The 12,255-nt window shown below is 41.2% G+C and overlaps 1 protein-coding gene and 1 non-coding gene across 2 annotated transcripts; both read right to left on the reverse strand.

Annotated features, from left to right (window-relative positions):
- Nucleotides 1-383: 383 nt before the first annotated feature.
- Nucleotides 384-2,747, reverse strand: LOC110751696 (glucan endo-1,3-beta-glucosidase 8-like). Its single transcript, XM_021952200.2, has 2 exons — nucleotides 2,245-2,747; nucleotides 384-1,774 (listed from the first exon to the last, which is right to left on the reverse strand). The coding sequence occupies exons 1-2, from the start codon at nucleotides 2,580-2,582 to the stop codon at nucleotides 676-678; spliced, it is 1,437 nt and encodes a 478-aa protein (XP_021807892.2). The 5' UTR covers nucleotides 2,583-2,747; the 3' UTR covers nucleotides 384-675.
- A 9,083-nt stretch (nucleotides 2,748-11,830) lies between these two features.
- LOC148293772 (small nucleolar RNA R71) lies at nucleotides 11,831-11,937 on the reverse strand. The gene has a single exon (XR_015836841.1). It is a non-coding gene; the product is annotated as a small nucleolar RNA R71 (small nucleolar RNA).
- Nucleotides 11,938-12,255: the final 318 nt, after the last annotated feature.

Raw genomic sequence — 12,255 nt, forward strand, 5'->3', positions numbered from 1 at the left:
GTCAACTTTTTTCTCTCACATTCTTATCTTTTTCTAATTCATTTCTGGGTGGTACACATTTCTAGTAGTCAAAGCTCTTGGAAATTAGTTGTTGTTAGTGACCCTTAAAAGTAGGGTCTAAAATTTAGGTGGTTCGTTTGTGAGTTGCGAAGAAGAAAGATGGGAGAAATTCTTGTATGTAAAATAAAACAGACCATTATTTTAAACTTATTAATTAATCAAAATTATAATTAAGGATCAAGTGAGTTGATAAGGGACGTGCATTAATCTTTTGCATAAATTAATAAATTATAAAAATGCTCTATGAAAAAAAAACTAGGGAAATTAAGAATGTTCTTGTACTTGAACATTAATAATTGAAATTATTAATCAATGGGGTCTAGCTAGTCTAGTGGAAAATGGCCTTAATTTGCAGATTAGAGATCTCAAGTTCGAATCACATGACATCATAGTAGTGTGTGTGTGAGAAATCCCCGTCCCCTTAGTTTAGACTATAATAGGTCCTATTTTTATGCAACACAACACAACACAACACAACTACCATGTTTTCTTAAAAAAAATTTATAAAAAAACAAAAAACAAAAAACAAAAAAACAAAAACCCAATTGGCACACACTCAAAGGGGCTAGTAAGTATATAAATTACATATAAGTATATGTAGTTGTACTAATTCTCTTACATTAAGGTGAAGAAGCTCATCAGGATCAAGAATAATCCTGCAAAGATGCTCAATTCGGGCCTCACTCCGGCATTTAAAATTTGGATCGCGAACAGGCAATCTCCCCTTGAGGCATTTTGTTTGACAATGGCAGCCATCCCATTGAAATCGCATGCCCTAACATCTTGGTCTTTAGTTTGGAAGAATGCGTTGAAAGCATAAGAGACATTCCCATGTTGATCCAAGTCGCACGACCTTCCAACCCCCAAGCTTGTGCAATCCGACATCGAGCAAGCGTAGCTGACTTCCGGGTGCGTGTTGCTCAAGTTTCTAACGTCGCTCTTCAGCACGCACCACTGCTGGTCCAAGTACTGCACTCCTTGCACTCCTTTAAGCAAATTGTTCCCTTGCCCTTTTCCGCTGAGGTCCATCGGGAACTTAGGCTGTCCATCGTAGCGAAAGATGCCCCAGTGACGTTCAAAGTCACCCGGAGCAATGCTTTTCTGGTTCTCATCGAAGAGACCGAAGAGGTACACTTCCAATTTCTTTTTCCTTAGAGGGGTACCATCTTCGGTTGCCAGTTTCTTGAGGAGGCCATCGTAGAACTTCTTTGCCAGTTGCCCATTGGCATTTTTGTCACCATCAGTAGGCCATCCTACTTCCCCAATTATGATATCCAAGTTTCCAAATCCAACCTTTTTGAGTGCAGAAATCAGCGTGTCACAATTTGCATCAAAGACATTTTTGTATTCGATGTTGTTGTCCTTAACTGGCTCGCTACCGCCTTCAAAGAAAGCGAATTCTTCAGGGAAATCAGAGCTCTGGTAGAGACTGAGGAAGGGGTAGATGTTGACAACAAATGGGGTCTTATTGTCGTTAAGTAAACGGAGAATCTCCACAATGTTGCTCTTGATGTCGTTTCGGAAACGCCCGTCTGATGGTTTGTTTGAAGAAGATTCGTAGACATCAGCATTGAAGGGCACTGTGGCTTTGACTTTGCCTCCAGAGCCAGCTTCATCAAGGGCCTTTTGAATGTTTTTCAGTGCCGGGTAAGTAGTCTTCACATAAGTACCATTGTAACTTGTTAAGTACGGCTCGTTCCCAACAGCCACATACCTGTAAAGTTAAGTTACAACACAATACAACAACTATAAGCATATCAAGTAATTAATTTCCTTGAATTATAATTACATATTCTCTTAAACATATACCTTTCAGCCTTAGGATTTTTTTTTATACAAGCGATATTCTACTTTAAACTAATCTAAACTACGGGTAGTGGGATTCGAACTTAGGTGCAAAATAGGGAGCCGCTCTTGTCAACTTGGCTAAACCCATGTCTGCTTCACCTCTAGGTGTTGATGCATTAATTTAATGACAGATTATTTGGTGGCTCTAGCATAATGGTAAAAGTGTAAATATTTTTTAGTTAGCATATGATCTCTCTAGTCACCATTCTCCTGTTGGGTGGTTTCGCAAAGAAACAAAGTTCAACCCGTAAATTCTATAATAAAAAAAAAACAAAATCAACTTTCTTTTTGGTTCTATCAAAATGTTATTAAAACCCCATAAGCAAAAATACAAACCTGATATTGACGCCCCCATCATGAAGATATTTGGTTACATTTTGTTTCACCCATTCTTGAGCCTCTTTGTAGCTATCAGCAAGTTTTGCCAACTTCTCATTGGGGATTCCAACCATGACCTGCATACCCGACCCGGCCAAGGCCTCCATGGTATCAGGCTCAGCGTCGAAAAGCTTCACTTTCTTGATCCCGTTGTCCTTAAGCATCTGAACAACAGTTTTCGGAGGCAAAGAGTGAGACCCCATGGAACCCCAGTTGACACCTAAACCTTGTGCAAGGCTCGTCGGCACCAACATTACTATGGAGAGGAGGCATACAAGAAACACGGCTCGAGCCATTTTCTGAGCCGGTTCAGATATGGCGGGCTGTTGAGAAGAGAGCCAAAACAATGGTTGCTAGTGTGATAGGAATTTAGCCGGAGGCGCTTAGGGTTATGAATGAGGGAATGTGGAGGTTTCTTGGGTTTGAAGAAAGAGTATAAAAAAAGGGATGGCCGCAATAGAGTTAGGTACGTAAATGGGTTTGCAAAAGCCATTTTGGCGGTGCCTCTCATTTGTAAATGGCATTGGGAAAGAGTGAGTAACTAATTCTTCTAATTTTAGTTGGTACACATGAGGAATGCAAACCGCTTTTGCAATAAGCTATCCAATTTTAGTTTCATGCATGGTGTCAAATTTTCTCAAATGTTTTTCTTTTTCTAATTTTAGGTTCATACATTTCTCTCTAGAGTTCATAGCACTACATGAAATGAGCGGCGCCTTAAAACTAGGGTCTAAAATTTAGTTGGTTTTGTTGGAGATTTGCAAAGATAGGGGGAAAAAAATCTACTCATTTATATATACTAGCCTCTCCGCATGTGCTTCCGCGCTTGCGAGAGGTTTTTTTTAAAAAAAAAAAAAAATAAAATAAAATTTATTTTAGAATTAAAAAAGATAATAGGTAGTTGTGTTCCATAAAAAGAGGATCTATTATCTTATTTTTCTTTTAATTTTAAAATTTTTTAATATAAAAAAGTGTGAATTTACCATATTATCCTAATTTAATTAATAATTTCAATTCTTAATATTTGCATTAACCAAGGGTATTTTCTGGTATTTTGAATGTTTCACCATTCTCTGCCTTTTGCTTTATATATATAGATGTTCTGGTTTATGTAACTTCTCCTAATTAACTCATTATTTCTCACAACTGTTTCAATGCAGCGGCGGAGACTTCCATTGGGGTGGATTGCAAAGCAGCCACCCCTACTTTTGTGCCTTCTAGGATTAACTGTTGTGACAAATGTTGTACCAGATAGCGCGCGTGTGAGCGTGGCTATAATAATTTTTATTGTTGGAATTTGGAAAATAAATAAATAAACATAACTTTCAACACAAACTTTTTTGTTAACTAAAAGTTAATATATTAATATGTTTTAACAATTCAAAACCTTTTTATCTTTAAATTTTATACTAAAATTCAATCTGGTCGTCGGGAAAATAATTTAGTTGAATCGGTCAATATTGTATCTCACCAATGAAAATCTAAAGCCATTTTTCGTTAAAAAAAATACTAGTGCAAACTTTATTTAATTACGCACGCTACTCGCATCTTATAAAATTTTCTCTTTCTTTTTCCAATTATTTTAGAAGTTTTTCAATATTTAAGTCTCTTTGGACATACAATTGTAAAAAAAAATACAATTAAAAATGTCTATCGCACACGCAAAGCAAGTGGTGCTTATTTGTTAGGAGCATTTGGTTTAAATTAACTACCAGTATTTTCCAAAAAATAAAAATATGTCTTTGGCATGTCATATAATTTCTATTTTCTTTTTTTAATCTACCTTTTTAATTTTTTTTTTCTGGCCATCCTTTCTATGTAAGAGTACATTATACATAATAATATATGCAAGTAGATGTGTCAAATCAGGTTGGCCTAACTTGTTTAGAGTCAGTTCATTTAATAAATGGGTCATACCAAGTTTGTTCATTTATAAAAATTATTAATTTCAGCCCGAGTTTATGGCCCAAGCCCATATGAACTAGGACCATGTTCGTGTTGGGCAATTAAACGGGCCGAGATGGGCCCATGCCAAATTTGACTTATGTATTGCATTTTTTTATTTATAATTTTTTTACAACTTCATTTAAATATTTTTTTTACAATAATGTATATACTAACAAGATTTATTATTTTTTGAAAAAAGTGGGCAATAACTTTCTTTAAAGTACATTGAAATAGAAAATGACTACATTATTGTTTGGATTTAAAAAATTGAAACTTAAAAAACAAAATCAATATTTTATATATAAAAAAGGCAAAAGGTCACTTTTGGTCCCTGTAGTTTGTCTGTTTTACCACTTTGGTCCCTGTTGTTTCAATTTGGTCAATTTTGTCCCTGTAGTTTCAATTTGAAGCAATTCAAGGACAATATCTCATTTCTGTCAAATTAGAGTAACTTCTGTTACTTTTTGAGGGGTATTTCAGTACTAAAACAAAGGCTGGAAAAACAAGAAAAAAAAAAAGAAAAAGAAAAGAAAAAAGAAAAGGGAGAGAGAAGCCCTCACCCAAACCACCAACCCAACCTGTCCACACTCCGCCTCAATCTTCCAATCCCATTACAACTCCACCACATCTGCTATGGCATCAAGATCGTGTACTCTCTCTTGTCTACTTTTCAATTCCTTCACGCCACCCCAATCACCCATAACCCTTTCCCTCCATCTCCCTCTCTTGCAGACTGCATCTTCATGTGTCTTCTATGGATTTTTTGCTTTTCAAATGGAATTTATTGACCAATATTGGGATCACATCACTCATGACCTAGCTACCTGCTTCGAAAATTCATCATCTCACCCAATTAAATTCCTTCAAGAAAAAATAAAAATAAATAGAGGGTTGCCTTCAGTTTGCAAATACATTTCAAATGGATATTACAAATACATTTCAAAGGTTACCAAATGGCCAATCCGGATCCATTGTTTATGGAATCCATGTTTTTAGGAGTGGATGAAGGGTTTGGTTTGATGAGTAGTGCTGGGAAAGAAGAGGTGGGTTCGGAACAGGGGGCGAGGGAGAGGGAGGTCTTGGCGGAGTAGGTGACTGCGTGGGTTCCGGGTTGGGCTTGGGAGAAGAGAGAGAGAGAGGTGGGGTGTCTTGAGAAGTTTTGTGGTGAGAGGGTGGTTGCTGGGTGGGTGATGTTGGCCAGTGGCTTGTTGGGTGGGGTTGGAGTGGTGGTGGTGAAGGTAGCTTTTGGTTGGGTGGTGGTTGTGGGAGGGGGAAGGAGGGGACGGGAGAGAGGGAGAAGAGGAGAGGTTTTTTAATTTTTTTTATGCTTATAAATTAATTTTTTTTCATTTTGTATTGTTTATTTTTAAAAGGAATGATTTTTTTAATAATTTGCCCGAATTGCCCCTCCACGAGTTACTCTAATTTGACAGAAATAAGAGATTGTCCTTAAATTGCTTCAAATTGAAACAACAGGGACAAAATTGACCAAATTAAAACGACAGGGACCAAAGTGGTAAAAGTGGCAAACTACAGGGACCAAAAGTGACTTTTTGCCTATAAAAAAACATTAAATTTTAATACATATTATTAGAGGAAAGAAATAGACTTGAATTTAAGATATAAATGTAATAATATTATATATTATTTTTCTTTAAAATAAATATAATTTAATAAATGAGCTTTAAACGAGTTGGCATGTTGGGTTTTGGGCCGACACGCCCTTGATGGGCCACAGGCTGACTCGGCCCAACCCATTAGGTCTAATTATCTTGTGCCGGCACGGCCCAAAGATACGAGCCGTGCCGTGCCATACTGGACTTTATTTAAGCAGACCGTGCTCATGTCGTGCTGAGTCGGTCCAATCCATTTCACACCTCTTTATCAAGGATATCACTTATACTATCAAATTTATACCCAATAATAACTAGATTTGTTGACGCCAAAAAGTGGTTCTCTGACTTAGAGGGTCAACTTAGTAATCTGATGCCTTCGGTACCCTTGATGCCTCGGTAGCCTGCGTAATCTGCAATATGAGTAAACGCACGGTAAGACCTGGGGCACCGGTGTGGTACCGGCCGAAGGCTCTCCGATATTTAAGTAAGTTCGGGAAAAGAAAGTTCAACTGACAGATCAATAGGCTTGTATGCCGTAAGTTCTGATTACCTCTATTTTGGGATAGTTGGCCTCCTTTTATAGCTCTTGGGAGGTGTGCATTTTGTTGATTATTTCGATGTGGGACTGGGCGTCGCTTGGGAGCGCGCCACGTGTCCCAGGAGAGGGCGTTGCCCTAATGGAGAGATCGGTAGGTAGGGTGCCGAGGGTGCCTCTGACCAAGCCCAGTTTCCTCCACGTGTCTTGTCCTTATTGGCTGTTTAATTTGGGTGTAAACAGGAGTCCCCCAAGTTCTCGAGCGAGATTTCCCGGTCGGGGACTTGTATGTCCTTCGGTAATCACTCGGTTAATCTACCGTTCGGTAGTCTGTCAGGGAGGCGCGCTGGGGCCTTGTCCTGGTGCCGATCGATTTCAAAGACTTGCCCGGAAACTCAAGAGTCGCCACTTCGAGGGTTACCGTTCGGCAGGTCATAGTATGTTTAAAGGGTCCCGAGAGATTCTTGCCGATGCCCTGTTAACTTGGGCGAGTTTGATATCTTCTCATGCGACCTCGCGCACAGTGAGGGGTAATGATGGGACAGAATGTCACTTCGTCTTCTGCACCCAGCGTGCTCTCAGAGATCCCATTCAGCGCTCGACACGTGGTGTGTCTTATCACGCGGAGCAGCGCCATTAATGCGTCGTTTGGGATTTCGAGGAGTACCGTTGCAACTTTCGCCCTATAAATAGAGGGAGTCTCTGAGGCAAAACTCACTTTGCATTTGTGAGTAAAGCGAGAGCTCTGTCCAGGCGATTTCTGACGAAGGCGAACGGTAACATAGGCGATTTCCGGTGTGAGCAAACGGCAATACAGGCGATTTCCGGCGACAGCAAACGGTACTAGAAGCGATTTGAGCCTTTTACTTCCAATACACAAGGTACCGTTCGGTAACTTTGCAATTTTCATTTCTTCTTTTCATTGTGCATACGTCCTTCCATGGTTTGAACTAGACTAGAACTTTATGCAAGTGGGATGTGGTTCGGTAGTCTAGTTGCCATAGGTAGAGACGTAGGCATCGGTAGGATAGATCCGTGCATGGCCCTTAGTTTCCTTCCGTTGCTTTTGTAGATGTCTGATAGCGAGTCGGGATTCGAGAGTGAGCCCAACGCCTTTGAGGAGGAGTCTCCAGATAGGGGGAAGACTACCGATAGTGAAGAGTCACCCCAAGATACCGATAGCGATAGCGGTTCTGAGGTGGAAGTGGTGGGCGAGAGGTTCAGACCTGCGCCTACCCATGGGATCGGTAAGGGGCTCATGACTAGCCAGCCCCTACCGTTGGCGATCGTGTATAGCAGCGGTCGTCAAGCTGGGTTGGGCTCGTATCCCGAACCTGAAGAGAACGTTCGGACACCTGAGGCATCTTCCAGTCAACCTCCGGAGGCTTCCACTTCAGGCCGTGGAGAGCCTTCTGAGTCACCTTTCATGCCGAGGGTGACGATAGTAAACAGCGGTAACCCTCGGGTGCCGATGGGTGCACCGAGAGAGCAGCTCTTTGACGTAGACTACCTGCCGCCCAACAAGTTGACCTACCGAGAGCTGGCGAGGATCAGGGAGGAGTTCAAGATTCCCCAATCGGTAGGGATGAGGATCCCAAGCCCTACCGAATCTCTGAGCAACCCACAGGACGGTGAGGTTGCGTTCTTCACTGACGTCCTTCAGCAGGGCGTTAGGCTACCGTTGCAGCCCCCAGTTCAGCGAATCTTGGCCCAAATTGGATATGCCCCTGGGCAGTTCAATCCGAACTTCTGGGCTGTTCTGATGGGGGTAGTTACGGCATTCGGGCTTGCCGATGAGGAGGGGCCTTCCTACGAACAGTTCTCCCACCTGTACAGCATCACCAAATCGAAGAGTACTGATCATGGTGGCTGGGTCCAGGCGAACTGTCTCAGGGCTTCCGAAAGGGGCCATTTTCTTACGGCAGTGCCAACCTCCCAGAAGTCCTGGAGGAATCGGCGGGTTCTCCTCTTTGGCGATTGGGAATCGCCCTCAGGGGTTCCCGTTCGCTTCCATATCCCAACTACCTTTCAGATTGCCGGTAGGTTGCCACCATGCCGATCGGTAGATCAGTTTTTTCGGTTTAATGGATTAACCTCTTTCGTTATTTTTGTAGGCAAACTGAAGCAACCATCGGCAACACAGTCAGAGCTTCGGCAGATTGACAGAGTTCGGCTGAGAGTTCCCGCCGGTGACAGGGAATACCCACAATTCCTATTTACCGAGAACCTCGTCAGAGCCCGTCTTGTGAACCCTGCCGAGAGTAAGTTCACTTGAGTTGTGTGTGTTTTTTTTGTTTTGTTTTGTTTTTTTTTTTGCTAACTCCACCATTCCTGCAGTGTCAGAGGCCAGGAAGACTGCCGAGGCCAAGAAGATGTCGGAGACCTCGAAGAGGCGCCTCCAAGTGCTTTCGAAAGGGAAGAAGCAGAAACGGCATCCTGAGGCCTCGGCGGAGAGGGTCTCGGAGGCAGTCTCTGAGGAGCAGCCCCCTTCCGAACGACACAGGCAACGCCATGCCGAGCCCATGAGTAGAAGGGCGCCTGTCAACAAGCCGGCGCCCATTCCGAGCCAGGGTGCCGATGCCGCTTCGTCCAAGGCGTCCGGGAAACGGCCCGTGACGGTGGACCTGGATGCCGCCTCGACTCCCAAGCGGGTCCGGCTTGCCGATTCCCAGAGGGTGTTAAGCTCATAATTTCATACATATACATGCCCAATTTACTTACTTCTTTTGCTTAGTTTCTTATAATTTTGAGTTATTTGCCTCCCTTTGTGTGTTTTGTAGGCCAAAAGAGCAAGAGAGCATAATTCATGCAATTCATGCATGTTAAGGCCTAATTTGGATGAAGAGAAGAAGAGCTTAAAGACAAACTCATTTTGGCTACAGCCCCCTGCTAGTCCAGTTCCGTAGGTCATATTGCAAGCTTTGTTTCAGCAACCTACATAGCTCGGATGAGGCAACATTCTTCATGAAAGTTGTTCCAATGGGTGTGTACTATAACATATCCAAAATTCAGCCCCATTGGATAAATCTGGAGTCCGTCACCTAGCAAACACAGAACCATGCTCAGGATGGATTTTGTCAGTGAGCAAACTGAGTTAGCAATTTGTTTCGGCCTTAACTTCCTCCTCCGAGCTTGGATTGGGCCAATACTTGTGTGGTTGGATCATACACATTCTGAACTTCACAATGGACATCTTAAAGTCTTCATTTGATTCAGCCTAGCCCAAGTTGTAAGCCCTTGAAGTTGCTGGTCATGCTGACCTCAGGATGAGCTGGTTGGAAGCTTGGTCATGGTGAGCTAGGCATGAGCTATTGTAGCTGGTTGGAGGCTTGGTCATGGTGACATGAAGATGAGCTAGGGCTGCTGGTGGGATTTATTGCTGAAGTGCATCAACCAATTCAGATTTTATAATGCAAGTGTTGTATGCATTAGTGAAGTGCATCAACCAATTCATCTTTTATAATGCAAGTGTTGTATGCATTAGCCATATTGAATTCAGATTTATCACTCCCCTCTCCCTATAAATACCACATCCATTCCACATTCAAGACACAACAAATCCTGAGATTCACAACCCCCACAATTCACTCCAACCATCCTCAAACACTCTCACAATCCCAAACACTCCAACAATCACCAAAACAACTCCAGCAAACTTCTATTCCATTTCCCTACGAATTTCATCTTCCTTAGCCATCACCACTCACTCAAACTCATCCCAAATCACCTCCATATCCTTCATACATCTTTCTAGAAGTGGGGAAGCTCTTGGAGAAGCATTAGAAGTGGAGAAGCACTTGGAGAAGCCTTGGACACCACAAGAACTTCAGAAAAAGGGTTTTTCTACTCTTATTGCATTCATTATGTTTTCTCATTTCTGTTCAAGTCTCTTTTCCATTATGAGTAGCTAAATCCATAACTAGGGCTTCGATGTAACCTAACATGAATATTCTGGGTTTATAAGTTTGGAGTTTCAAGTTTGATTCATGATTCATGTTCTTATTCATTATGCTTATAAGTTAACATGCTTGTTTGAATGATTGATCACCATTAGAACTTGTTTGTTAACTATCTTGGTTTGAATTAAGAGTATACACCATGCTTTAATTCGAATTGAACTATGAATAGGAAGAGTATGTATGGACATTCGACAACAGGGATTAGATACATACTTGGTTGTTTAAAATGTTCTTCTATGCTTAATGGGTTCCTAATGCTTAATTTTAGGTTAGACAACAAATGATCAAATTAGGGAATTAGGAACACAAGGTTAGGACCAAACACCATGGCCTAATCATACTTTAGCTAGAATCAATCTTTGAATCTGAATTAGACTTGTTACTTGAATATTTATAACCCAGAATTGAATTGTTATGGTGAATCGAATGCCCTAGTCTCCAAACCTGTGTTTTAACTTTCAAAACCACCCTTTGTTACTTTTGTTTACTTGCTTTCCATTGCAATTTCAGTTTGTTCATTTCTTTCTATAATCACAAGCATTCTCACTTCAAAGTTCATTTTAATCTTGCTGCATTTGTTTTCAAACTCACTCTTGCTTTAAATTCTGTTTTAGATTTAACTTCCTAACTTCTTGAATTTGGTAATCTAAAGTACATAACTAATTTGAACTTCTCAGTCTTCGTGGGTACGACCTCGTACTTGCCTTGCTATACTACTAATTGCCCCGTACAATTGCGAGTTAACATATTATTAACAACAAATTTTGACGCCGTTGCCGGGGACTGAACGAAAGTTCTTCCCTGGTTATGTGCCCAAGGTTACCCTATTCTTTTTAGTGTTTCTAATTAATCTAATTTTCTGTTTCAGGTAGTTTATGTCTAAAAATCCATTACTTGAACAAGTGAGGTCTTCGTTCCAACGTTCTAGATCTTTGAACGCAGGACCATCATTGCAACCCAGACGAGTGACCTCTGAAATTCAGAATCGTCTAGAAAGGGAGTTGTCAACTGCAAAAGAGCAAGCTCTTGCTACATTTACAAGTCTTGCTCTCCACACTGAACTTCCCGGTTCTTCACTTTCAAATTCGGAAGCAAGTTCAGACCAAGAAGAAGAAGAAATGATGGCTGCCATTGAGTTCATGGGAGAACTTGATATCCCAACAATTCCAGCATCTCCTTCAAGCATTTTGCTGCCCACTGTAGCTCGAAATTATGAGCTTAAATCTTCTCATCTTAATATGCTGCCTTCCTTTTATGGTTTACCTAATGAAGATCCATTGACTCATATAAAGGATATTTTTAATGTTGTGAGTTCTTTTCCCTTGACAGGTGTGACAGAAGATCAACTTCGAATGAGAGTGTTTCCATACACTTTAAAGGATAAGGCGAAGTATTGGTTGAATTCTTTGAAGCCTGGTTCACTCACTACATGGTCTGCCATTCAAAAGAAGTTCCTGGAAAAATACTTCTCCACGCAAAAGACCGACATGCTTAGGGACAAGATCTTGTTATTTGCACAGCAAGATGATGAATCGTTTTGTGAAGCATGGGAGAAATTCAATGGGTTGCTCAACCAATGTCCTCATCATGGGATTCCATTGAAGCTTCAAATGCGTATGTTTTATAAAGGACTAACCCCTTCTAGTCATAATATAGTCACCAATTTTGCAGGTGGTTCTTTTAAAACCAAAACTCCAGAAGAAACGTACGAACTCTTTGAGGAGATAGCAATGGAGACCCAACATACGGATACAAGAGGTAAACGTGTTATTAGTGGTTCTAATGATGCTTCTAGTGTGCAGATTTCAAAACTGGAACAAAAGCTAGATGCTCTTCTTGCATTAAACTCAAGAAGCCCTCAGAAGGAAGTGTGTAGCATTTGTGAATCTCATGACCATGCTACCACAGCTTG

Source organism: Prunus avium, chromosome 6, assembly GCF_965620075.1.
Source record: "Prunus avium chromosome 6, drPruAviu1.hap1.1, whole genome shotgun sequence".
Lineage (NCBI taxonomy): Eukaryota > Viridiplantae > Streptophyta > Magnoliopsida > Rosales > Rosaceae > Prunus > Prunus avium.